Source organism: Zerene cesonia, chromosome 19 (genome assembly GCF_012273895.1).
Source record: "Zerene cesonia ecotype Mississippi chromosome 19, Zerene_cesonia_1.1, whole genome shotgun sequence".
Taxonomy (NCBI): Eukaryota; Metazoa; Arthropoda; class Insecta; order Lepidoptera; family Pieridae; genus Zerene; species Zerene cesonia.
Window position 1 is genome coordinate 6820851 of NC_052120.1, and position 27329 is coordinate 6848179.

At 33.4% G+C, this 27329-nt stretch overlaps 3 protein-coding genes across 4 annotated transcripts; 2 read left to right on the forward strand and 1 right to left on the reverse strand.

Moving 5' to 3' along the window:
- Positions 1-217: 217 nt before the first annotated feature.
- Positions 218-3084, forward strand: LOC119834288 (protein fuzzy homolog). 2 transcript variants are annotated; one of them, XM_038358626.1, is made up of 8 exons: positions 218-653; positions 734-855; positions 993-1260; positions 1437-1634; positions 1908-2107; positions 2204-2370; positions 2549-2681; positions 2981-3084. In XM_038358626.1, the coding sequence occupies exons 1-8, from the start codon at positions 576-578 to the stop codon at positions 3036-3038; spliced, it is 1224 nt and encodes a 407-aa protein (XP_038214554.1). In that variant the 5' UTR covers positions 218-575; the 3' UTR covers positions 3039-3084. The 2 variants fall into 2 exon arrangements, with proteins under 2 accessions (XP_038214554.1, XP_038214553.1); XM_038358625.1 differs by having other exon boundaries at positions 221-653; positions 2204-2382.
- Positions 3085-3089: 5 nt separating this feature from the next.
- Positions 3090-10913, reverse strand: LOC119834287 (polycomb protein Sfmbt-like). Its single transcript, XM_038358623.1, has 10 exons — positions 10448-10913; positions 10097-10314; positions 8831-9061; positions 8132-8304; positions 7604-7742; positions 6944-7419; positions 6345-6546; positions 5573-5747; positions 4727-4986; positions 3090-4434 (listed from the first exon to the last, which is right to left on the reverse strand). The coding sequence occupies exons 1-10, from the start codon at positions 10560-10562 to the stop codon at positions 4021-4023; spliced, it is 2403 nt and encodes an 800-aa protein (XP_038214551.1). The 5' UTR covers positions 10563-10913; the 3' UTR covers positions 3090-4020.
- Positions 10914-12217: 1304 nt separating this feature from the next.
- On the forward strand, positions 12218-26997 carry LOC119834172 (protein argonaute-2-like). Its single transcript, XM_038358447.1, has 22 exons — positions 12218-12400; positions 13106-13129; positions 16474-17177; positions 17254-17424; positions 17688-17776; positions 18160-18256; positions 18409-18529; positions 18913-19052; positions 19201-19367; positions 19638-19731; positions 20248-20352; positions 20707-20834; positions 21141-21255; positions 21793-21960; positions 22228-22335; positions 22564-22683; positions 23021-23110; positions 23589-23717; positions 24163-24272; positions 24382-24475; positions 24623-24825; positions 25676-26997. The coding sequence occupies exons 2-22, from the start codon at positions 13120-13122 to the stop codon at positions 25770-25772; spliced, it is 3060 nt and encodes a 1019-aa protein (XP_038214375.1). The 5' UTR covers positions 12218-12400; positions 13106-13119; the 3' UTR covers positions 25773-26997.
- Positions 26998-27329: the final 332 nt, after the last annotated feature.

Sequence of the window (27329 nt, forward strand, 5' to 3'; positions counted from 1 at the left end):
AGTATAAGTATATAATAATATGCTTTTTCCACTTTTCCTTCATATCATACAATTTAATTGTTAAACTTTTTGTACAATTTTCTTGATGTAAACAATGGACTTTTTGTTAGAAGTACCTAGACTTTCTAGGCCTTTTTAGAGTGCTGACAGCTGAGTTGCCCTTCTTAAAAAATAAGGTGGCAGCTCTGGGGTTGACACTTGACAGTGACAATTACAATTTACAAAATTGAAAATAGAATTTACCGCTACTTTGAACTTTCCTACATAGAATTTGATTACAATATTTGTTTGTGTTTAATGTAACCTAGAGAAAGTGAAAAAAATACGTATTAATTGTTGCAATTTGTTTACTGGATATTTCTGGGATGTGAATTATAATACTGGTCCTAAAAAGATTTTGAGCTTAATTAAAAGTCTCTTAGCAATAATATTAAAGACAGATTTTTTTAATTGCCATACAAAATCGTATTACTTATGTTATAAACAACCACAAATATGCATTTATTTAACTGTTTATCCTGAGAAAAGTCAAGATACTAGATCGCATATTACTGTATTTTAAATTTTAAAACACCATGTCGGTTATAGTTATCGCAGTCGGATCGGAAAGTGGTGTTCCTATATTTTCAAGAAAACGCGGTAATATAGATAATGTATGGAAAATGTGATAACCTTATATTTAATTATAGATAAAATTTATAATAAACCTGAGTATATTAAAAACATATTTTAGGTGCAGTTTTCCACCATTGCATCTCTACATGGCATTAACATGTTTAGCAAATGTCACAATTTATCAATGATTAATACACATGTTGATAATGGATCTATTTTATGGAAAGAGTATTGTAAGAGGTAAATACCAAACCCAGTTTAATCAATAATTACTATATTGCCTCTTTGACAAGACTGCTTTATATCTCTAATTTATTCAGAACAAAGATTTAAAAGAACCTCCACATACAATTAAAGTTTTAAAATTATTCTTTTAGCATTACACTTATAGCTATTTCCACAGGAGGTTTAGAATGTGATCTTGAACTTTTGTTGTCATTAGTACATGATGTTATGATATTTTGTGTTGGCAAGAAGGAGTTGGAAAACTTTAAGAACATAGATCAAATAAAGAGGGAATTGAGGCAATGCTATCCTATCTTAGATTATTTACTTGAATCATTAGATCCCAACTGTGTTCCACAAACTTCCATGCTCTTGGATTTAATTCAAAGCATACTGTGTCCACAGGCACAGCATTTACAGGTATTACCATATTATTAGAAAAAAATATCATAATTTGTACCTGTTGTTATTTAAACAAATATTAATATTGCATTAATTAGTTCATATCAGATATTATCATTATTACTAGAAAATAACTTTATTTGATCAAGAGAATGATATTCTATTTTTAATATTTATTGTCAATTATATTCTAGCAAGTATTAGATAACTATGCAGAGCGAGTAACTGGGAGATGGGCTTGTCTCAGTATTCATGGACACTTAGTCGCAACTAGTTCAGATTTCCATGAATTAGACTCTCGGGAAGCTAAAATTCTTCTGTTATTGGCAGCATCACAAGATGGAGCTCCCCTACGGGAAACACCTGTCTATTTACCAAACATGAGCCCTAATGTATGTTGAATGTACTCATAATCAGGTCATATTTTATTGTAACTTAAATATTAAGCTCTTGAAAATATGATTAAAAATATTATAAAATCAACAAATCTAAATTTGTAAATAACATTAATTACATGTAGATGACTAAAACATTACAAGGATTGGATATTTGGGTACTATTATCTTTCTTTGAGCTTAGAAGATTGTATCCTACTAAAAAAAAAAATCCTACTTTACAAATGCAATTGCATATAACCAAATTAAAAGAGCTATGCAAAATTTTAGGTAGCATTCAGAGCAGTCACATGCAAACTTCTAGCTGATGTGTATGTTCTCGTGATATGTGGAGCCACACCTGCACTGTCGCAAATTGATGAAATTGTTCTACAATGTTGGGAAAGTTCTACACATCTTATTAAGGAAGCAAAATTGATTTATCCGAGAAATTTTCCTTTGAGTATAACATTTGAGCCTTGCATTCTGGGGTAATGTATTATGATTTTTATTTCACTTAATTATTCTATTTCTTAATAAGGAAGTACCCCAATTGTTACAATATAACATATCTCTTATTTTTATAGGTGTTTGGTTATCAATGTTAGTAAGAAAAGGTGTGTGTTCTCTCGTCACCTTCATAACAACAATCAAAAGATAAGAAGTATGTCTGGTGTACACAGAATGGATATTTTGAGGACATTCTTCATTACAACAGCAAGAGATCTAGCTCCCGAGTTAAAAGTGAAAGACGGTGATGAAAAAGGTATTTAATATTGAAAAACAACCATAATTTTCGCTCAGAAAAGAATTTGATAGCATTTTGTTCAAATTACTATTCCTTTTGATAAAAATTACATACATAACCATAGCAGTAAATGAAACGAAAGAAGCAATGTAATATTGTGACAAAGTATTTTCTTTATTTACAGACATTATGAGTACACTGCCTGGAATGTGTGAAACATTCTGGTGTTCTGAATATCATAAATGTCATGCTCACAGGTCAGGAAATCTTATTGGTTGTGTCCTGTATGCTCCTACTATACCCACACACACTATGAGGTATACTTTTGACCACTATATTATGATGCAATTTTTAAAAGAAATTAAATTATTAGCCTACTAGCTGCGCCCCGCGGTTTCACCCGCGTAAGTCCCATATCCCGTAGGAATATCGGGATAAATAGTTGCCTACATGTTATTCCAGTTGTCCAGCTGTCTACGTACCAAATTTCATTGCAATTGGTTCAGTACTTTTTGCGTGAAAGAGCAACAAACACACACATTCTACAAACTTTCGCATTTATAATATTAGTAGGATTATAGAAAATTATTTTAAAATATTGTTTTTGTGGTTTCAGATTATTGACCAGCCAGATGTTACAAGAAATTGGAAACTGTAAAGATGTATATTGGTGAGAAATACAGGCAACTATTTTTTGTCTCCCCGCAAGAAAACTGTGATTTTAATGTTTAAAAATATTTATTTAATATTATAATGTCCAAACACTAAAACACATGGTACTGACTAATACTAATATTCATCATTATATATGTTACTAAAAAGGCATTTTTGTGTTTCATTCAATTTTAAAATATTGATATGAATTTGATTATAATACAATCATGCAAAAGCTATTGCAAAATGAGGTCACACAGTAAAAAGCTCAAATCTGAATGTGGATTACATCTTTGGTAATAAATAGTTTAAAATAACCCTTATAATTATTTAATCACTGGGAAACTGTATCTTTGATAATGGTAAGAGTTTTTTAAATATATAAAAATTATTGCCAATATTAAAAATGAGAATAAATTGATTTAAATTTATATCGAACTTACTCCATGATTGTTTGTTATCTACATTCTACATACAAGCATTTTTATAAGCATACATGTTTAAAAATTTAAAAGCTTTAAAATGTATTCTTTTATCGTATGGGTACCATGAACACGTCAAAAGCATCTCAAAGTATACTAGGAGATGGTTTACAGTTAAAATTACAGAAAATAATTTTAAAATAATGTTTGACTAATTTATCACATTTTTAAGCTACACTTATTCTCGTTCATCTTATTTTTTTTAGTAATTTTATATTCTTTACGAATATCGATATATCGAAAACTGAATAAAAAGTTTATAATACATAAAAAATGCAATTATCATGCATACATAACCCTTTGCCATTGCATAATATTTTTCTTCCATCACAAGTCCCTCACTTTTACCATGCATGTATCTAAAAATGTATAAAACCACACAAGATATTACATATCAAAATAAATTACAATACGAATGTGCTATGTAAGCTATCACGATAATGTTGCTACGTATTATTGCCTACGAAATCACTGTCATCTATATATAGTACGTTAAGGAAATAGCCCTTTGCAGTGGATACTATTTAAAACTACCAAGCAATCTACACTGAGGCTGTTTGATTTTACACTTCAGCTGCTGTATAAGATCGAAAATTTTCAAAGACGGACCAACTTTCATCTCTAGTAGTTCTATAATTTCATCCTTGGACAACTGTAGCATCATTGGTCCATTTATATGAGCGAAGTTTATACAATATGGCTGGCAGTCATTAACGGTAAGGAACTTTGCAACATCAGAAGTGGTCCAGTTCTCTGGCTCCACTGCGTTTAGAACATCTAGAGGCACCGAATTATTAACTAGTCTTGGAATGATTTTTTCGTCGGAACTTTGTTCTGGTATTTCCGGACTTGTCGCCGGAATAGCTGCTAACATTTCTAGTTTATTATCGCTGGATAAAACATTTTCTTTTGGTAAATCCATTAGTGAAGTGTCCTGAAATGAAAATGGAATACAGTGAAATTGATTACATTATACATTAATTATTGAAAATCGATTAATGAACTAATTATTACATAAAATTTGGCCTATGTTGATATACACAAAAAGATAGGGAACATGGTCATAGTTACTCCCGCCGTTTACCCGCGCTAGTTTGAATTTCTTCACATCGACATTCAGAGCACTGGGCAGAAATCACATTAAAGCAGTGATGGCTCAGTGGTAGGACGTATCACAAGTGAGGCCGAGGCGGACCACTAATATAAGATAAAAATACACAACATACCATGAGATCTTCTCGACTCTTCTCTTTTACTGGCTCATTAGCTGGCTCACATTTAACTTCTGAGTCAACATCCATTTTAAGTTTACTATGGGGCGGTTCTTCAATACGCGAATCTAAATCCGCCGACACTTCAGACACGCTGGTGGGTGGGGATAAGCTCTTGGTTTCCCCATTATCCGAGATACTTTTCGAATCCCCCATATCAGAGTTCTGTGATGTCTCTTCCGTTGAATTTGGAGGTTGGGGAGTCGATTTTGCAACTGAAATAATTGTTTATCTTATATAGACAAAGATCTAGAATGAAAAACGATATATACAAGCAACACGATGGTGTTGGTTGGACAAGGCGCTGCACGCACACATAAAAGTACATGCGTTCGTAACGATAATTTGCCAAAAAATCTAAATGATTGATATGGTTTTTAATCGTCAAAACGATTGTTTACAGGTATCTTTAATTTTTTTTTTCTATCATATCAAATTTGTAGTGTTATGTTTTCAATGCACTATCATAAAAGCATCTATGTATATGTCAGAGTACCCGCTCGGATATTAACGAACGCAAGCGCATGACTCACGAGTTGCGCTTGGACATGGCCGTTTGGAGCGTGCGGGTATTCAAGTATTGGAGCTCAGCTTCAGCTTTGTATAATATTAGTATAGATTTTTGTGTGTGTACATTCAACGTTATTACGTGTTTCGTGTGCGTATTTGGTATATCTATATACGTATAGGTGTGTATGCGTGTGCGTTGTCAATGTGTGTGTGTGTGTGTGTGTGTGCGTGTGTGTGTGTGTGTGTGTTTGTGTACGTGTGTTTGTGTGAGCGCGTGTTCACTTTGCTTACCTTGCTTCCTCCTCCTACGGCTGGGGCGCGGCGGCTTGCGGGCGGCGCGCGGCGGCGGCTGCAGCGGCCCCTCCAGCCGGTGGCCGACCGCGCGGCACCACCCCACCGGGTACACGTCCGTGCTGTGCGCCCACAGCCACTGGTCGTACTCGCCGCCCCAACCGTCGAAGTGCACCTGATAGTATGATTGGATACAATATCTATACATATAAAGAAAATTATTTTTCTATTATTGAAATAGCCGTTTTTTACTAAATGTATTTGAATATACATAAAATGAATTAAAGAATATGTATAAATAAATAGAACCTGCAGCTGTAAATATTAAAGCACACATGTTTTAAGTTGTTATATATTAATTTTATTTCCACATTATAGTATGGGGTACATTAACATTTGGATTTGCTGAATGGATATGAATCAAAGTATCACATAGATGAAAAAGTTTTGTTTTGGATATTAAGTAGCAGATAAAATATTATATAAATCTTAATAACAGATGTAATAAAATCATATCACACTAGCTCTTAAACTAACTGGACATATTTATACTGGTTATAAGCAACTCAGGAGACTTCTCAGGAGTCTCTTCTTCCCCAACCCAATTTATTGGTATAGAATGATCAAGTATACTCCTACTAAGTCTGAAACTCTTAAAGAAACCACTTATTGTTTTCTTAACAGGTTACCATAATCAAACAAAAATGAAAAGAACAAGACAGAATCGAACGTATAATACGTTAACTACTAAACTAAAAAAAAACACGCTCACTTTGAGCAGATCGGCGACCACCCGCGCCACAGTGGCGACGCACACGAGCCGCGGGTCCATCAGGTCCGCGCACTCGAGCCGCATGCCCGCCACGAACCCGTGCGCGACGACGCGCCCGCGCGCCGCGAACAGCCCGCGGCCGGCCGCACGCGCACCCGTTTCATTGAGATAATCGTCCCAGCTGAACTGCTCCGCTGTGTACCTGCAAGTACAACTCGGTCACATAAACTGATGACGTCTTTTCGACGAGCAGGACAATTGTTGGGCGAGCTTAAGGAGTGAGAGGGGCGGGAGACACGCATTCCGGAAACGCATCTAGTTAAAGTGACCGTGTTGTATGCGTTTTATCAATACTCTTGCTGGCTGCTCGCTATGCCTGTTTTTCTATTCGTTTTTGAAATTTTTATTTGACAATAGTACTGCTATTATATGAGCAATGTTAGAGAAAATCCTGCCAAATTTGATTCAGCCATTCGCGAAGATAGCCAAAGGAAAGGGACAAACAAAAGAAAAAATTGGAGTAATAGTTGAAGTATTCTAGTTATGAAATTTTTTAAGGGTAAATAAAAAACATTTTTTAACAACTCATTTTAACTTACCCAATAGGAGGAACCAAGGGAATATTATTTGCCAATGCAAATCCCACAGGGAATATACATGGCGACCGCTGATGATAACAGAACCAATCTGCACCAGACGCATCAGCGGGATAACAATCTATCCTTATCATCATATACCCTTCATTTAATATTTGCATCACTGTTGCTGCACATACCGCTGACAGATTCAGTGGATCAATTGCTTCTAATTTCATTCCTTCTGAGAAAAGTGGAGGTTCATTCGTTGGGTATTTATAAAACATATCTGGAGTAGAATCATTCGGTTGGAGCCGTCCAGCTGCAACCCTTTGACAATAGCTCTGTTGAGCATCTAACGGATGGCCGACTCTAAATGCCCAACCAACAGGATGTATTAAAGGAGAATCCTCATGACACCAGAAACCATTGTCTTCAGGAGAACTGTCATAATATTTTACATGTAAACGCTTGCCCACTATTTCACACACACTGGCAACCTGTGAATATAATTTTAAAAAATATTGTTTTCAACTTATTATAATATAATAAATAAGTAAAGTATCCATTTAAATAAAATTGAATCGCCAAATGTGTTGCTAAACATAAACTCGGAATGGCTTCACCAATTCGGCAAATATTTTTCATACATTTTTATTAAGGCACAACCTTATTTGACATTACCTTCACTTGAGAAATCCTATTTTTGTCTACAACTTCCATGATTGAACCAATTTTGAATCTTGATACAAGACTATCATTTAATTTTGTATAGAAATTAGCAGGTAGTGTACGAGCACCAGTTAACTGTTTCACTAAAAATCTGCAAAAATAACCTTAATATTAACTACTTATCATATTTTAACGGAAATCTAGTTTGACATGACTGCCTCCTTGGTACAGTGGTTAACGCGTGAGCTTAGAACCGAGGGATCCTGGGTTCGATTCCCGGTGGAGACGCACAAAAAAAAAAATGTCTCGATCTGCAAGGACACAGAAGGCTGATCACCTACTTGACCATAAAGAAAATCGATCAGTGGAACAGATGTATATCATCTGCCCCATACCCCACTAGGGGGCACGGGACTTACCATATATAGTTTAACATACACAATAATGCTGCTGGAAATATAATAAAACTTCAAATAGATTACACTATAAATAAATAGGAAATTTTAAACTATGTATACAGACTTTTCCAAGATCACTTACTTTTTCCAATCTGTATATTTATCTTCTATACTTCTAGGTGGTATTAAAGGCTTTCCTCTGGTAGCACACCAGCCAACAGGGTGCACTTCGGAGCAACATAGATTAACCCAAAAGTCCTTTGAATCATCACTTCCAAAGCCTTCATATCTGAGCAGGCCCATGTACCCCTTAACCTGCAAGTATTTGATTATTTTCAGTGGCAGTATAGTGTATAGAGTATCAGGTATGTTATGCATTTTTTTTGTTATTTGTTAATTGTTTTTTTTTTTTTTTAATGAAACCTTAGTAATATTTTTAAAGATAAAAAAAGTAGTTGGCGTTTTATTTAGTAGTAGTATCAAGCCATCCTTAAAAAGAATTCAACCTTAATTATTGAGAAACAGAATTTACAGTTCTCAAAAATGCTAAAAATATTGTCTTCGAAAAAATCAATTCAATATACAAAGATTAAACACAACATTGAGACAATATTATTCAAAAAAAACCTATCTGAAATGTATTCTCTCCCTTGTACATATATTATATTTCATTATTCAGAAAATGTTACGAAATCTATGAACATCCCAGGCAATGTTTTGACAACAACACGACAACATTGACTCAGTTTATATTAATTATAATTGCAATATGATAAAAATTCTTAATAAGAAATTTATACAGTTTATATAGTTCTATATAAAATCACTCATTATTTATTACCTTTAATACAGTGGCCACCCAGAAAAAGTCATTTAATTTCTCTGAGTAATTTTCAATATCTGTATTCTTAACTTCAATTTTCATCCCTTCAAATGTGTTATCCCACATCTCATGTAGGGGAGCATGCTTAAATAAACTGACTGGAGCAGCAAGAAAATCACAGCCAAATAACTCATCATTCCAAACATAGCTATTAGCTAATACAGCTGCTGATTGTTTAATTGGACCAGCCTGTAAACAAAGCTTATTATAAGCATATATTAAGTGCAAATGTTAGAATATGTTGTGTAGTGGGTATTTATGATGTATAGTGTTGTTGGTAAGGTTTAGCTGTATTGTACTGGAACTAGATGATGTTAAATTAAATAGATATGTTTAATATACCAACAATGAGAAAAATATCAAGATTTTTTATTTGGAATGAAAAAAAATGAAATTAACACCCATAAAAGCTTAGACTAACCATGGCATAAGTGCCAACACCTGCCTTCATAAATGCCTCAATAGGTATCACCCATCAACAATTCATTAAAACAAAATCATAGAATAAGATATTAGACAAAAGTTGAAACATCAATTTATAGCTGAGCATGTGAGAATCCATACTAATATCATAAAGCTGATGAGTTTATTTGTCTGTTTGAACACGCTAATCTCAGGAACTGCTGGTCCGATTTATTTCAGTGTTAGATCCTACTAATATTATAAATGAGAATGTTTGTAAGGATGTGTATGTGTTTCTTGTTCTTTCACGCAAAAACTACTGAACTGATTGCAATGAAATTTGGTACGTAGCTGCTGGACAACTGGAATAACATACAGGCATTTATTATCCCGATATTCCTACGCGATACAGACTTACACTGGTGAAACCGCTGGGCGCAGCTAGTAGCCCATATATTGGGGAAGACTAAAGCATATATATGTACCATAGGCGAAGTCGGGGCGAGCTGCTAGTTGATATATATGTATTTGCGAAAGTATGTGAGTGTGTGTATGTGAGAGAAGATCCTGCCATGGATATCCTGAACACAAATTTGAAAAAATTCTTGTCAAAGGTGTCAAAATGGCAATGCATTAAATAAAAAAGTCCATTAAACCTTAGATATTCATTTAGGTTATATTTGTCTATAGGCACATCTTTTGGAAAGGCCACATTTTGAAAGAAGAAGGAAATGAGTCCTAAACCTCATAACTCATTTTGGTAAGATATATATTTTTTTTATTATAATTTTCCTATAAGTAACAATTAGCTTTCTTCCTTACCTGTATGTCATTGTATGTTGCCTGCCAATGCTGCAATTGTGGCAGAGGTTCCAAAGGAATTAAGCCAGCCATATGTTCAGCGCCTTCCATCAGTTTGAACCTCCAGTTACAACGGCGCTTGCGAGTACTACTTGCATGACATCTTAATGAACAAACCTTATTATTTCTCGTATAAAACTGACCTCTTCTACCAACGCGACCACACAATTCACATATTGCTTAAATATAATTCAACATTTTAAAAACAGGATTATTAAATGTATAAAATAATATTAACATTCGAATGTATTATGATTTTTCTGACAGAAAAAATACATATTTACGATCCTAACAAATATAAATATAACTCACCAAAACTGTCCTTTTCCAAAGGAACAATAGATAAATCATCTACAATATAATTATCGCTAAGTAAATCACTAAAATTGCTCGTATTTATTTCACTGCCGGCATTGCAACAGGCCATATTTAAAAAGCCCTATGTTCATACACAACAATGTGGTTGTAAACAATGCAATTGTCATTTTATAAAAACAATAATTATGAAGATCTATTTTGTTATGATTCCCGAGGGATTATATTCATTTTATAGGCGATTTCATACTGTTCTATGATAACCACACGATATCCAGCTAAATAATTCCAAAGTTTTAGTTTTTCGTGGTTTGCGATTATTCTACTTGCTAGTTGCTAGACTTGAATCTTTATCTTCATTCGTCAATTCACATATATTTTCCACAGATTAGTAATTTGCACAGATTAATTAAATTCTAGTTGCTCGTAATGGAGCATTTACACAATCGTGTGTGCTTCGTACAAGTGTCGATGCAAGCCAGTATTCACATAGTATTCCCTTTGATCACTTCCGAAATACCAAACTTAACATGAACATGCGAATCGTACGCGATTGTGTAAATGCACTATTATAAAGTACTACATATTGATTATTATCAATCAAAGTTGCCATCACATACAAAAAAGAATCGTACTGAGAAACCCTTGTAGAGATTATTGTATGTACTTAAATCTTTTACTGCAATGATATTGAAATAATTTAGAGCCAAAAAATTCAATTATGTCGGTTTTATAAATCAAATTAATGAATTTCAATAGATGATTCCTAGATCCATCAATTTACTGAAAATTTTGATATTATAAAAAAATTGCAGTGTTAATTGCAGTGTGTTGTTTATAATATTATAACAAGCAGCTAAATAAATTTTACATGTTTGTAGAAGTTGAGTAAACCGATTTATATATTTCTTTTTTATTTATATTAATTTAAATTTATAGGGCCCTTGTGGCCCCATTTGAAAATTTGAAGGCGGTTCAATTTTATGCTAAGAACAATGACTATTTATGGAAGCAATATCGTATTTTTCAGTAATTGTACACTTCTTTTTATTTTTTCGTGATTAGGTATCTACATTAGGTTAGGTTGCACATTAAAATATCAACTCTCAGAGCCTCTGCGTGTTGGATCTGAGTCCCCACGTAAGCCTTCCAAAAGACCGGGTGCCTTACTTCTGGGGGTACCCGAGTATGATGGAAATGAGAAACAAAGGTAATAATAAAAAAGTCAATTTTTCGCTTGTAATTTTGGCGCGCTAGATGTGACGTCACAGTTCACGACAACTTGAAATTAAAATGACATCGGAACCTATTAACAAGAGCCTAATTAAGAAGTACTTATTTACGTTTAACCAAAAATATGTGACCCTCATTTGAATTATATGCACATTGCTTATTAGTTGCATAATCCTATTTTCTTATTACATTATGCATTCTTTAAATAAATTGTCAATATAAGGGGATATCCCTAATTCTCGAATTTACGGCAATCATAGGTACTACGCAATACCCAATACAAATTCTTGGACAGTTGCCAGACTTAAATATTTCCCATATTTGTTGCTAATGTAAACTGGTATTTTTTTTAATTTTAGAGGACGTTTTACTTCATGATTCTCTGGTAAAGCTAAAAAGCTAATAGTTAATTTAACTGAAGTAATGTAACTTATGAGAGATAACTAGTCCATGAATATTTCGCATTTCGGATTCAAAACTGTTCCATGGGTACAATCGTGTTGAAAATGTAATCTAGCAAGTAGCAACACTGGGTATCTGTTGCATATGGTGCACTATCGAGTATTGTTATTACTTATTACATGCTATTTGCTGATACATATATAAATAAATAAAGTGAACCTGAGTGAAGAGTGCGTACGAGAAGAAAGTTTTACATTAAAATTATTGTGTTGTTGTTGTTCTATTCAGCGTTTTCTCATTTTGAAGTAACAAAAGGTATGCAATCTATAAAAATGTATATAAATTTATCGATAAAAATTTTCGCTTGTAGGCCGAGTTCCGAGATCTGAAAGTAATGGATAAGACCGTACCTTCTATAATTGCAGAAGTTGCAAGCAGTCACGGATTATTAAATAGCACAGTACACCTTCATTATAATCTTTCGTGAAGCAATATTTTATATTGAGAAAAAGAAAATAAAATCGAATACGTTTTGTTCTTTTAGTAATACATATTGTGTAGCTATCAGACAAAAATGGAAGACCTAAAACTCTTATACCAAACTAAATGATCATGATGCAATTCTCTTGCTATTTTATAGTTTTTATATTAAAATATCTAAATGACCATACACTTGGTGAAGTTAGTGTCTGCAACAAACAAATTTGTTTTCATATTTTATATTTAAATACCTGAAAATGTGTCCATTTACAAATTCTCAAACAATAATTGAGAACTTATTCCTATGTGCTACTCATGCAAAATATATTTGGATTTTATACTTTAAATTAAATTGCAATATTATAAATAGCATTTTTCATGAGGCATACATTTATTTAAGATATTATAAATGTACATATACTTTTATGTTACTTTATTTTGTTAAATTATTGAATCATAGATTTGAATATTGGTGATAATATAATAAGGGCATCAAGTTGATTGAACATGACAATGATTCATAATTTTTACTTTTCGCAGATACCAAATCAAAAATGGGAAGAGGTAAGGAAAATTTATATATCTATATTAGTTTTTAAATATGTATTACTTATAAAAAAATAGTTGATGCCAATTTCCTAATATATATCTCCTGTGCATGTCGCTGATCTTCTCAATGGCTGGACCGTTTTTTCAATGTACAATTCAAATACAAGCAAAGTCAGGGGCTGCATTTAGTATTACATATAATTCATTAGTTGTTAGATCATCATGCTTTTTTAGAAATTACAGCTTTTTTTATAGGACAGGTGAGAGCACTTCTAAAACTGCATTACATTAAAAGCATGTCACTTGAAGTGTTGTTGAGATAAAAATAAGAAAAATAACTTTAGATTGAATTTCAATTTAAGAAAAAAACTCAAATGTTGACCTTATGTAACTGATTAACTTTGAGTATGACTGATATGCTTAAATCTTTCTGTTTTCGGGGATAAAAACTGTCTGATGTTTTTTAAGGGCCTTGAATTGTATCTGTACAAAATTTCGTCCAAATAGTTTAGGTGTGAACAAAAGATAGACAGACAAACTAACTTTAACATTTACAGTATTAGTTTGTAGTATTTGAACTAGCTTTTTGCAACATTGCAATCAAATTTTATCCAAATTGGCCCAGAAGTTCCAAGGATAGCGCGTTCAAACCAACAAACAAACATACCCCTCATCTTAACTTATTACTATCCTGGTTAGCAGTAGTAGCAGTTTTTTTTTATGTCATAGCGGGCAACTGAGCTGGTGGTTCGCCTGATGGTAAACAATCACCACCACCCATGAGCATTCGCAGAGGCTCAGACCTCTGAGAATGCGCTGACCGCTTTTAAGGGATAAGGAAAGGATTGATGACTAGAGAGAAAAAATGGACTGGGAAGGGAGAGGAGAAGGAAATAGGCCTCTGGCTCCCCCACTCACCATGCGAAACACAATAGCAAGCTATTATTTCACACCGGTTTTCTGTGGGGGTATGCTACTTTCCCTGTGCGAGCTGGCCCAAATGGTGCCAAAGCACGCTCGACTCCTACAATAAAGTAGCAGTACTCTGGTTTCCCTTAAAAATGTGTAAATCTTTATCTTTTTAATCATATTATTGTGTACAATATTTTTAATTCTGCTTTGGTTTTGTCTTATTTAAAGTGATCTTGTTTCGACGCAATGGCAGAATTATGTTATAACCTTTTTTCTGTTTCTCAATTTAATGCAGCAGCACAAGTTTAAAAGCTACTTCAGTTTTTTTAATAGTTTAAAAATAATTCCTTTGTATGAAGGTCATAGTTATCTATACATTAATGATAATTCTAGCGGCGCCCCGCGGTTTCACTCGAGTATATCCGTATCCCGTAGGAATATCGGGATTAAAGTTGCCTATATGTTATTCGAGTTGACCAGCTATCTACGTACCAAATTTCATTGCAATCGGTTCAAAAGTTTTTGCGTGAAAGAGTAACAAATACATACACACATCCTTACAAATTTTCGCATTCATAATGTTAATAGGATTATAAAGAAGAAAGATTTGTATCTATCATCATCATTATCATCAGCCCATATATGTTCCCACTGCTGGGGCACAGGCCTCCAATGAGTATTCAGGCCATAATCCACCACGCTGGCCAAGTGCGGGTTGGCAGATGTCACATGCCGTCGACCTTTTGATTCTTGGACATGCCGGTTTCCTCACGATGTTTTCCTTCACCGTTTAAAGCAGTGGTGATGTTAAACATGCGCAGATAAATTGAAAAATCAATTTTTTTCCTGCACGTTCACCCGGTCTCGAACCCCGATTTGTTGATTTTAAGTCCGAGGTCCTCACCACTGAGCCACCACTGCTCTATGTATCTATATCTACACTAAAATTATAAAGAGCAAACTTTTGTATTTTTGTACACTTGTAATGTTTTCATGCATAAAACACACGACCAACATCAAAAATTCTTTCACCATTGGAAGACTGCAACTTCTTGGAGTGTCAGGTTATATATGTACTACAAACGAATGCCGGGCGAACAGCTAGTCTTTTATGTAACTCTTAGTATGTTTATCTATCTAGGGTTAATAGTACGATCAATACTGTGAATTAGGCATTTCAGTTGCGTATTGTGTGCGCCGGAATATATTGTGACTGCTTAATTTCACGGATTGCTTTAAACGTTTTGACTTGCTAGATACAACACGCAAATGTCTGTTGGTGTGCATATAGTGAAGTAGCTTTTTTAAATGCTCAAGTGTCTCATTAGTGCGTCCTTTATTACGGTATTGATTTTTGTAAGTTTTTTTTTGGTTATTAATTAGATACCTACATATTATTATTATGTGTATCTCTCCATAATACACGTGTACCTCGGGAAGGAAAGTACCTGGTCTTTTGGTAGGTTAACGTGGGGGCACAGGTCAACAAGCAAAAATTAAATACAAAATTTCAGTAGTTCTACAAACGTTTCAGTATATGTTTTATTCGAAAAAAAAAGTGTGAATGTAAAATACAGAGTATATATTCTCAGATTATCGGCTCCTACTATGTAATACCGTCAGGGACTACATGAGCTGAATTCGTGATTTGTAATATATTTTATACTGCATTAATGTAGTATGCAATCGATTGCATTAATGTAAGATGTACGTTTTTGGAAAGGGAAGAGAATATAACAAAAATTAAAGGAAAAATAATTGATGGGTAAAACGAAAATGGATTTTCTCGATTTCCAGCGAGATTCCTACTTCCCATCCTACTATCCTACTCCTACTAATATTATAAAAGTTTGTGAGGATGTGTGTGTGTTTGTTACTTTTTCACGCAAAACTCCTAACCTGATTGTAATGAATTAGTACGTACAACTGGAATAACATAAATGCTACTCTTTATCTAGATATTCCTTCAGGATACGGACGTTCGCGGATGAAACCGCGGGGCGCAGCTGGTTATTTAGACTTGTAAAAAAAAGGGATTTTTATTTTTTACAAAAGTCCGCGAAATGTTGCCTTTTTATGTCCTTATCCTGATTTTTTTTTGGATTTAAACAATCATTTTCACTTTATTTTGACTATTGATACGAAAAGTATCTCATTTTCAATAAATATGTAGTAATATATTTGTAACTAGTATATTTGTAATAAACGTTTAAACCCGTTCGTCGTTAAAACGCGTTTTTCCTAGTTAGAACTAGTAGTTATTGGCTTCGTTAAACATGGCACATGGTGTGCAAATTTGATTAAAATCATGTAACATGTAATGGATATTGTTATTATCTATAAAATAATTTTACCATGATATATCTTCTTTTCGCCCTTTTCGAAAGTTTTGTCTAGTTTAAAAATGTTAATTTAAATGTTATGTACAAGAAAATTTATATTTAAAGGAGGCAAGAAAAAAGGGAAGAAAGACACAGAGGGTCTTGGTTTAGGTGACCTTACCCTCGAAGACACTGGACCTTCAACATCAGAAATGCCAAAAGCTCCTGAGGCGGCGAAGGTAAAAGAAGAACCTACTCCAAAGGATGAAGCTGAGGACGAGGGTGGATTGAATATCGGTTTTGTTAAGAAGAAGAATAAGAAGAAGAAGGAAGCCACCCCACCCGCACAGCCTATGCAAACCTCAGATCCACATACATCACAATCGGTCCAAAAAAGTGCTAGCTTGCCTCAACAACAAAAACCCCAAGGCGTGTCTATACCAACGCAACACCCGCAATCGGCTGGAAGAGGTCGTGGTGCTCCAGGGGCTGGACGAGGTTGGACTGTGGCTGGACAACCACAACCAGTAGGTCGTGGAAGGGCAGCAGCACCTGCATGGGCTGCTCCAATAGCTACGCCGGGACATGGAGACGATTCCGTTGCAAAACCAAGTGCTCCCGCACAAGTGGAGGCGCGGGCTTCAACCAGTCGTCCTGTGCAACAAGAGCCCGTTAAACAGGCCCAGGGACCAATGCAGTTTGGTCGTCCCACGTCTACTCTGTGCCGATTTCAAATACCTCATAAAATTAGGAGCCGAGTCGGGGTGCCTTCAGATCCGATTAAAGTTCTTACTAATTATTTACCAATGAATGTCAAGCCATTGATAATTGTAAGTGTTTTAATGTATGATATACTTTTTTCAATGTCAACACAGAATTTTATTATTGCCTTTTTTCTAATTTCAGCATCGTTATGACGTTGCAATTACGCCTGATAGGCCTAAAAAGTTGATGCCGAAAGTATTTCAAGCAGTGAAAGCTCTACATTTTCGAAAAGATTTACTAGCATTTGATATGATGAAAAATTGCTATGCTCTAAAACCCCTTGTTAAGGAAAACGAAGTTTTTAATACAGACGTAAGTTGAATATTTTTTTTGGTTAATAGCTACGATCTCGACTGATGATAAGCTAAGATGTGGACTAAGATGGAGCGCGCTTTGCTAGAAGGTACATGTTCCCTCTATTCTCGAAAACCCCCATATCGTTCTTGTTACACAGATATTCAGAGATTCAGGAAACATGTTCCAGTCCAGTTCGAATACAGAATGTTGAAAAATGTCCCTAATTTTATCTTAGTTTTATATTAAATCTTTTTCAATATACAAAATTTATATTTCAGGTGCAAATTAAAGACGATAATGGGACTTTATGCAAATTTGAATTTGCTTTGAAAACAACTGGGACTGTTGATTTAGGTTCCCTTTTCAGGTAAGTTGATAAGCTTTCTATTCATGCACACAAAGCATAATACAGAAGATAAAAAAGAGCAGTGTTGTCGTGCCTTATGTCAAAGCATCACCATAAATTAGAATCATCATCATTAGCCCATATATTTTCCCACTGCTGCGACACAGGCCTCCTATGAGGATTCATAATCCACCACGCTGGCCAAGTGCGGGTTGGCAGATGTCATATGTCGTCGAACTTTTTCATTCTTGGACATGCTGGTTTTTATTAGGTTTTATGTTTTGTTATATGGAGACGGTCTTGTGATGAATTTAAATTAAACTAATTATAAATAAGAATTAAATTAAATTAAAGAATTGATTTTGCACTTTTATAGAATTTAAATAATGTTTTTATAATTTCAGATATATGAAGGACGGGACCGCTTTGTGTCCCCCCACAGAGGCTGTTCATTGCATTGATGTTATTTTACGTCAAGGAGCGCTAGAAAACTATGTGAAGGTAACACGATTTTTTAATTGCACATTGTATTGCTATTATTTTGCAAATCTTTAAAAAAGTTAATGTTAAATAATTAATTTTTTTATTATTTCTTTTTTTTATTTCACGTTGCTGTTATTGTATGCTTGTTGTCATGTCTTTTTGTATTTCAGGCGAGCCGTCAGTACTTTACGCGTCCTCGGAATCCCATCGATTTAGGTGATGGATTAGAAATGTGGACTGGTTTGTTCCAGTCAGCGATATTTACATCGAGACCGTTTATAAATATTGATGGTAAGTTCTTTAACAACTCAATAGTAATGATTTTAAGCAACAATGATTTTTTTATAATATACTGATTCCAATAGCAAATCAGATGTAATCACATAAGAAATAATTTTGTTGGGATTCTATCAAAATCCTTTATAAGCTATTTTTGTCACACAGTCTACAATTTGAAATCAACTCAGTAAAATATAAAATAAAAATCTGACTTAATTTACCTATAACCTTATAGTTGCCCCCTCCAATGAAAATGTTAATGTTAAATGTCATGTTATATTTAAAAGTGTATATATTTTGAGTAAATGAGATATATTTAAAGTAAGGAGTACAGAACTCTACTTGTTGATCTACCATATGTTATTTGTTTTTTAACACTGTTTCCTTATTTTCAGTCGCCCATAAGGGTTTTCCCAAATGCCAGCCGCTGTTGGATACATACCGAAATGATTTTCGTTTAGATGTGAATAATCCCTTAGAAAGGCAGCGTAAAATTGAATGTGAACTATTCCGAAAATTTATCCATGGACTGCATGTTAGTATATACTTTTTAATAGATATTTAATATTGTAGGAATCAGAAAAAAATATTCTCTCGACGATATTAAAGAATTTTGGCTAAGAAACTTGTGTATTCAATGGATGATTTTAAAAACACTAATCTTATTAATTTATGTTTTTCAGGTAAATGCCATGATTGGGGATCATAAAACAGGATATAAAAAACGTGAATTTATATGCAATTCTTTGGTAGCGCCCGCCAATGAATTGAAGTTTACTCTCACTGATGCTGCTGGACGGAACGAACTGATCACCGTCGAACAATATTTCTCTAAAATTAAGGGACAAAGGTATGATTTTTCGGGTGCCGATAACAATTTTTTCGGGTTTAATCATTCGCATTTAAACCAAATTAGATGTGTCGCGCAGTTTCATCTGGGGACTCCTAACTATATCCAGATACAAAAATCGTATTATGAAAACCCTCTGCTACGACGTAAATGTTAGCCAACAAACAAATACACTTTCACAATTATGCTATGTAATTTTGTTTTCTATAAAAATAAAATAATGAAACAAAATTGTTTAAATTGTATAAAACATTTACATATTTATTTCAGGCTTAAATATCCCTACATGAATTGCGTATGGGTGGGTCCAAGAAATAAGCAGATATACTATCCAATTGAGTTACTTGAAGTAACATATGGACAGGTGAGATTATATATAATTTTTAATAACTTTGATTTTAAATTTTCAATTATGTATAGACAATAACTTTGTTTAACATGTTAAATTCATGAATTGATTGATACTTCTCACTTTGTTTAATCAATTGTAATAATTATAGTGAAATTTTAAATTTTTAGAAATATTTTTTCTCTGTTTGCACAATTTTTTATTATTGCTCCGTTTCTATTGTTATCTAACACAAAAGTAACACATAATGCATAATTTTTTCTTTTTTTATGTTAGAATGTGTAACTGAGCTGGTGGTTCACCTGATGGTAAACGATTACATGCAGCAAAACACCAAACAACACCCAGTAGCATTCTCATTAACGCTACTGTTTCATGCTGGATTTCTGTCTAGGTGTCATAACTTCCCTGATGCGATCGATGACTCCTAGCCCAATTTTTGTTGAAGTGTGCTCACTCCGTTTAAAAAAAACTGCTGAAGTAATCAGAATATATAAGAAATTATCAAAATTTACGTTTTTTTCTCACTAGGCATTAAATAGGCAGCTCAATGACAGGCAATTGCCGAAAATGGTACGCGAAGCGGCAACGCCCCCTAGCGACCGTAAGCGAAAGATAGAAGAAGTCATTAAGGATGTAAGTAATATAAATAATATTTTTGGACCACATAAAGCATACCATACCATATATCGTTAAATTGGTGATGATATTTAGAAGTTCTCATAATTTTTTAATTGCTAATGTTATTAATATATAACTCTTACATTAACACAAATAATCATAATTATTTTGCATAATTTGGCAGTGACCTTAAAAGTTTGTTTGTCAATCCTGATTGTTGCACTATCAATAAATTTTAAGGACTCCTTTTCTGTTCATAAATTATTTATTTAAATACACAAATAAAAACTCGTGCATATTGCGGCGTAAAACCTCATAGGAGACATGTGTCTAAAAGGCGGATGATGATAATGATTATATTAATTACAGATGAAGTATTCCAGCAATGAATATTTCCGCGAGTTTGGTTTAGAGATATCAACGAAATTCTATGAAGTCGATGCTAAAATTCTTCGTGCACCGATATTGAATGTCGGCGAGGGAACAGTTATACCAAGGTGATTCATTTATATTATGTCTATAATATTCTAGTACGACTTAAGCGCAATTCGAAAGGCGTAATTCGAATTTTAATTGATTACAATTATTTTCATTTATTGAAAACTCTTAAATTGTAGATTCAGAAATGTTGATATTTCTTATACATATCTAATTTAATCATACACAAATAAACCAACCACCATAAAGCAAGTAATTATATATAACATTGTTATCTTATATATCTTATCCAAATAATATTATTTCATACTGTATAAGTATTTTAGCATTTAGTATTTAACATACCTTAAATAAATTGTTTACAGGAGGGGAGTATGGCAAGCGAAACGTTTATTGAGGCCAAGTGCGCTTCAGTCTTGGGGATTCATTGTGGTTGAAGCTGATCCTAATAGATTGAACTGCCACAATATTATACAAATGGTGCGTATATAATATGTTTCTAATCTAGAATTCTAGGTGCATCTCTGGTGATAAAGCCTAGCTTCCAGGTTATAGCTATATTCCAGATTGCGACCACACACATCGAGTCACATGATGATTTATTTCATTTTAAATGTCTAATGTAAATGCAATATTATATAAATGTACCTTTGAAAAATGGCAAAACAGATTAATTTAACATTCTGTAATTCCTCTCTTAAAGATTCAGTTTTCAAAGGAGTTTTAGGGTAATTATTGTTGTTGTAACTTTCATCAATGTTTAAAAGTGCAAAAGTGTACGAAGATTTTTGGTTCATTTATTTTTTTTACGAGAACACTAATATGTATTTGAAAAATTTTAAAGATTTGAAGCCGCGTTTTTCGTAGTACTGTGATGACGCCTGAGAATGGTCAGGGGTTAATAAAAATGATATTATATTAAAAGCGCAAGGTTTTTTATTTCTTGGCTTAACGTTAAAAATTAAGTGCTTTTTGCTGTGAAATAAAAATAAACATTACCTTTTAATTTGTTTACAGATACAACGCGTCGGCAAACAAATGGGTATGAGTGTTCAGGAACCAAGTTTGACGAATTTCAACATAAGAGCCACAGAGCTTCATTCCACGTTCAGAAAAGCAGTTGATAATAAAATTACACTATTGTTCGTTATCGTTAGTTCTTGGGCGCAGAATCTTTATCAAAAGGTAAGAATGTATTCTATATGTATATCTATGGGATAAATATATTCAATTATATATAGAGATTTTAATGTTTAGAGTCTAAAAAACTAAGAACGCTTCATACTAAATTTCAATACTGTAAAGGACTAATTGTGATAGATTGAAATTGAAATATTAGCGTTCAATATAGTCACATAGGTATAAACTTGTATTATTTATTGGTTTATACTAGACACTTGTATGTCAGCCAGGTGTTTCATTATATAGATTATAAATACTGAATGATGACAGGTTAAAAAAATGGCAGAGCTGGAGGTTGGGATTTTGACGCAGTGCATAAAAGATAACACCGCGGAGAGACGCATGAATGAACAAACTATACGAAACATATTGTTGAAGGTAAGCAAAAATACACATCTCTTCAATTTTGGTACTCGTCGGGTGAAAACTTTTTCTTTTTGTTTGGTTGTATATTCAACTTTTTGCTAAACAAATGTTTACTGTGAATATGGGCTTATTATATTTCAAACTAACCTAGAATACATTTGAAGAAAAGAGATAATTCGAAATAGACCTTAGTTAGATATTTTTAATCCGCTTCCTTTACATATTTCATTTTTCACACAGGTCAATTCAAAACTGATGGGCGTTAACCAAACCCTGGAGAATAGGTGCGTACCGCCATGTTTGAAAGATGGCGGCGTTATGGTGGTGGGAGCTGACGTCACTCATCCCAGCCCCGATCAGGTAAATAAACAACTCAAATCTTGGCAGAAATAGTAAAAACAAAGTTTAATTCTGTATATAATAAAATTCATTCTTATTACTTATTATTTGAGAAATGAAAGCGGTTACAAAATCCATATAATATGCTGATGTCATATCTACAACTGAATTGTGTAATTGTAATTGGAATTAAAACAATGCGAAAAAGTTAAAAAAATATCTTCTTTTTATTATTGATATTTTATTAGCAATAATCATTATAAGGATTGCCTAGATGTAAACAAATATCCCTTTCAAAATGCAGAAAATTTAATAACTACATCTAGTTTGGATATTCTGACTAAAAAAGTGATTTCAGACGGATATACCAAGTATTGCAGCTGTGACCGCTTCGTTCGACACAAAATGTTTCCAATATAACATTGAATTAAGCATTCAAACACCAAAGGTAAGATTTTAATTTTAAAATTGTATTGATATTTTATCAGATTAGTGGTAGCTCAATGGTTATGACTTCGATTTTAATCAAAAAGCATGAGTTGGAGACCTGACGAGCCCGGAAAAAAAAAAAATTGTCATTTCTTCTGAATCTACATATACCACTACTCGAAACAGTGAAAGAAAACGTCGTGAGTAAATATGTCGAAAGAATCATCGGGAAAGTTATATAAGGGCTGATAAAGATAGTTAATATATTTTTTTGAAGCTCGTTCAAATAATACCTGTCTAAAACAGATTGAACACCATATATCTACGTTATGTTTCGCAAATCAAACACAAATATCTTAATAATTTTTGTGATAACCCATATAAATATATTGTGTTTACACATTCATTTGAGTAGTACTAACGCCACATACACAGTCAATTATTATTATTTTGTAACAAGTTAATGGCGTAATTGTGAATATCATTATTTATTTCAGAAAGAGATGATCGTCGAATTTGAAAATATGATGGTGGAACACTTGAAAGTGTACAAAAACCACCAAAATGCACTTCCACGTAAAATCTATATATTCCGCGATGGTGTATCGGAAGGCCAATTTGCTCAGGTATATCTAATTTATAAGATATTACTATTCAAATATTCGGCAAATTGTCCTTTCTTTGTCAATCTCCATAACTGTTTGAATGGAAATGAATTGAGCAATATGTACGGCATTCAAAGCTAAATTAATAGAAAATATTTATGATCTAGAAATTGGGTATTTGCTAACTTTACTCTTTTTGATACAGTTTTAATGCAAATGTTTATGGGCGGTGGTAGCGCTTACCATCAGACGACACACCACAGCTCCATTGCCGACGGTGACATAAAAAAAGACATGATTTTCTGTTTGGTGATAGTTATGAGTGAGGTGCTATTGAGTGACATAGGTTACTTTTTTCTGCGGTGAAACATGTAATTCCCATGTTATTTTTTGTCTACGCGGGCGAAGCTGTGACGGAAAAGCTAGTTTTAAATAATAATGTTACTTTTATATTTTTTTAAAACAGGTGATGAATAGTGAATTAGTGGCTGTGTACAAGGCATATGAGCGTTTGGCTGGCGCTAATGCAAAACCCGAAATCCTGTTTTTACTTGTACAAAAGAGACACCACACCAGGTAAATGCTGGTTTTATGCTGCTTATTAAATTATTCATAACATTTTTAAACGTCGTTAATAATTACGTTGGAGATTGCGTTGGAGATTAAGTCTTTTGTACCATTTCAGATTCTTTTTGGGAGAAAGTAATGCCCAAAACGTGGAACCAGGCACGGTGGTTGATAAGGACATTGTGCACAACAGCGAAATGGATTTCTATATGGTAAACAATTTAATATTCATATTATATTTCTAAACTGAATGCTAACTTATTGAAATGAAACTAGATATTGTGTATGCTGTTGTTGTATAAGTAAAAAAAAAAGTTTGTGATGTAGACCGAGATGTAGTTCGAGCTTGAACGTTTCAGGTGTCCCACCAAGCGATCAAAGGAACGGCTCGACCGACCCGCTACTACGGGGTGCGGAACGACGGCAAGATACCGATAGAGGAAGTGGAGCAGCTCACGTACTACCTGTGCCACTTGTTCTCGCGCTGCACGCGCTCCGTGTCCTACCCGGCGCCCACGTACTACGCGCACCTCGCGTGCACGCGCGCTAAGAACCTCACATTGTGAGTATTATTTATATGTGCCTCACCAGCGGGCCGCCCGTGGTACATATATAGCCTATAGCCTTCCTCAATAAATGGGCTATCTAATACTAAAAGAATTTTTCAAATCAAATCAGTAGTTACTAAGATTAGGGCGTTCATACATACAAACAAACAAACTCTTCAGCTTTATAATATTAGTATAGATTAATAGCTGGCCCCGGATTGAATCGGGATAGAAAAGTGTCCTATGTCACACTTGAATAGTGTAGCTTTTTAGTAATGAAATAATTTTCATGAACGAATCAGTTTTCCCGAAGCGGACACCACAACCACAAATATGAAGATGTAAGAAGACATGGTAAAGTTAGGCTCCACTCAATAGTGGAACTCCGCAAATGTTCAGTGTATATAGAAGAGTCAAGACAGTTATTGTTGTTATGTATATGTGGAGTTAACGCGTGAGCTTAGAACCGAGGGGTCCTGGGTTCGATTCCCGGTGGGAACGCACAAAAAAAAAATGTCTCGGTCTGGCAAGACACAGAAGGCTGATCACCTACTTGTCCATAAAGAAAATCGATCAGTAAAACAGATGTATGTCATCCGCCCCCATATCCCACTAGGGGACTTCACTATATGTAGATCAAATTCTTTATTAATTGTTTGTTTCAAAAATTCCAATGGTCTTAATTGGTATGATTCCTACTGAACTAAAGAAGTAAACGGGAGGCCTTGACAGTCGATCTCGATTAGGATCCAACTGCACAAGACATTACTATAGAGCAAAGGAAATATAAACACAAGTACATTCTCCATACCATCATTTATGAATAACTTTAAAAAAAACATTTATTATTTTGCTTTTTTGCAGCGGTACGAAATTCAACGATAAAGATTTGCAGATTAAGCCTCAGCGCCTGCAAGTCCTGAGCAGAATGCTGGATTTCAGTCGCATGTTCTTCGTTTAAGTTCCTATCTTGATTCGCGGTGTATCTTTCTCTACATATTTTATACACTTATTTTTGTTATATATTGCTGAAAATAAAAATTAATTTAGCTGTTTCTATATATACTCAGAAATACTTTGCTCACAAAGAACAGTTTCCAATTTTAATAGACATAACATAATAATGTTTTGTTAAAAAACCCTTAATATAAAATTATTAATATTATTTATCTGTAGAAGCATTGTTTATACTTAGAAGCGTGAGTCGGTAGCATTTTAACCATATATCGCTTGTATATTATTTAATTTGGAATTATAAAAAAAAAAACACATTTGATTTATAATTATATTGATATTCAATTTTTTTATTATTGCTATGTGTAAATCATTAAATATTATTTTTACTAATGAAAGTCGGCCTAAAGAAAAATTGATATCTTTGGCTAAATTTTTAATGTTTGAAATTATTGGCGGAAATGTAGTATGAAATCTTGTATCGTGATTATATGTATTTATTTTGAAAATCTCTATCTTATCATTTATTTAAATATCTAATCATTATGTTAAAAAATTTTACTTTTTTTTTTATACTGTTATCACTTAACTTGTAAGCTAACATTAAAATGATGTAGGATACTGCCTGTCTTGCAATTGTCAGATTTGAATTGAAGCGTAATCGATAAGTATAATATTTAGAATTTAGCAAAGATATTTCGATACTAAATTGTCGTTTGTTTATTTTATATTAGGCTTTTTTGAGTAGTTCTTATGCATAAATATAGGAAAATTATCTGCCCCTGACCTTAAACATTATTTTATTACTCATTACGTGTAATTATTACATTATATTCGTTTTTTTAACATATTTTAACGCAAAAGACCATGGATCAATCATGATAAATAGAAAAGTATGAAAGTCATATGGTATTATTTCTCTAACATGTAAGAGAAAATTACTACTTCATTCTCGTATAAAAAATGTACTAAAATGCTTATTGTATAACTAAAATACTTATTGTATACATCATTGCTATAGATTAGGCACTGGAGTTAATGTTTTCTTTCTAAAACATGTATTTTAATCTTTAGAATAGGTAGCTTGAAAATGTATGTTACACAAATCCTATGTCTATATAATCATTATTTACTCGGAAAAAATGTGCATTTAATCTAGGAAAATCAGGGACATGTTCACACTAATCTGTATTTAAAATCTGGATGTTTTAATAAAATCTTCAAAAAGCACAGATGAATGTTTTTATTACAATCTTATAAACGAATTTCAATACGAGTATGAATTTTCTCGTAGTACCAGTGAAATTATAACAAAACTAGCTGCGCCCCGCGGTTTCACCCGCGTAAGTCCGTATCCCGTAGGAATATCGGGATAAAGAGTGCCTATATTATGTTATTCCAGTTGTCGAGCTAACTACGTACCAAATTTATTGTAATCGGTTTAGTAGTTTTTGCGTGAAAGAGTAACAAACACACACAGTTTCCTACAAACTCGCATTTATAATATTAGTTTATTATGTGTATTGTGTTTAAGAGTACCAATGTGCTAGTGCACTTTTGCATG

Excerpts from the sequence above, each read along its gene's own strand:
- LOC119834288 (XM_038358625.1), top strand. The coding sequence starts at position 576 with ATGTCGGTTATAGTTATCGCAGTCGGATCGGAAAGTGGTGTTCCTATA. Across the intron at positions 1,261-1,436 it reads CACAGGCACAGCATTTACAG|CAAGTATTAGATAACTATGC; the intron begins GTATTACCATAT and ends ATTATATTCTAG. Across the intron at positions 2,108-2,203 it reads TTTGAGCCTTGCATTCTGGG|GTGTTTGGTTATCAATGTTA; the intron begins GTAATGTATTAT and ends TTATTTTTATAG.
- LOC119834287 (XM_038358623.1), bottom strand. The coding sequence starts at position 10,562 with ATGGCCTGTTGCAATGCCGGCAGTGAAATAAATACGAGCAATTTTAGT. Across the intron at positions 7,743-8,131 it reads AAATATACAGATTGGAAAAA|ATTTTTAGTGAAACAGTTAA; the intron begins GTAAGTGATCTT and ends TTATTTTTGCAG. Across the intron at positions 7,420-7,603 it reads ATAGGATTTCTCAAGTGAAG|GTTGCCAGTGTGTGTGAAAT; the intron begins GTAATGTCAAAT and ends TTATATTCACAG.
- LOC119834172 (XM_038358447.1), top strand. Across the intron at positions 23,111-23,588 it reads TAAGCATTCAAACACCAAAG|AAAGAGATGATCGTCGAATT; the intron begins GTAAGATTTTAA and ends TATTTATTTCAG. Across the intron at positions 24,273-24,381 it reads CAAAAGAGACACCACACCAG|ATTCTTTTTGGGAGAAAGTA; the intron begins GTAAATGCTGGT and ends GTACCATTTCAG.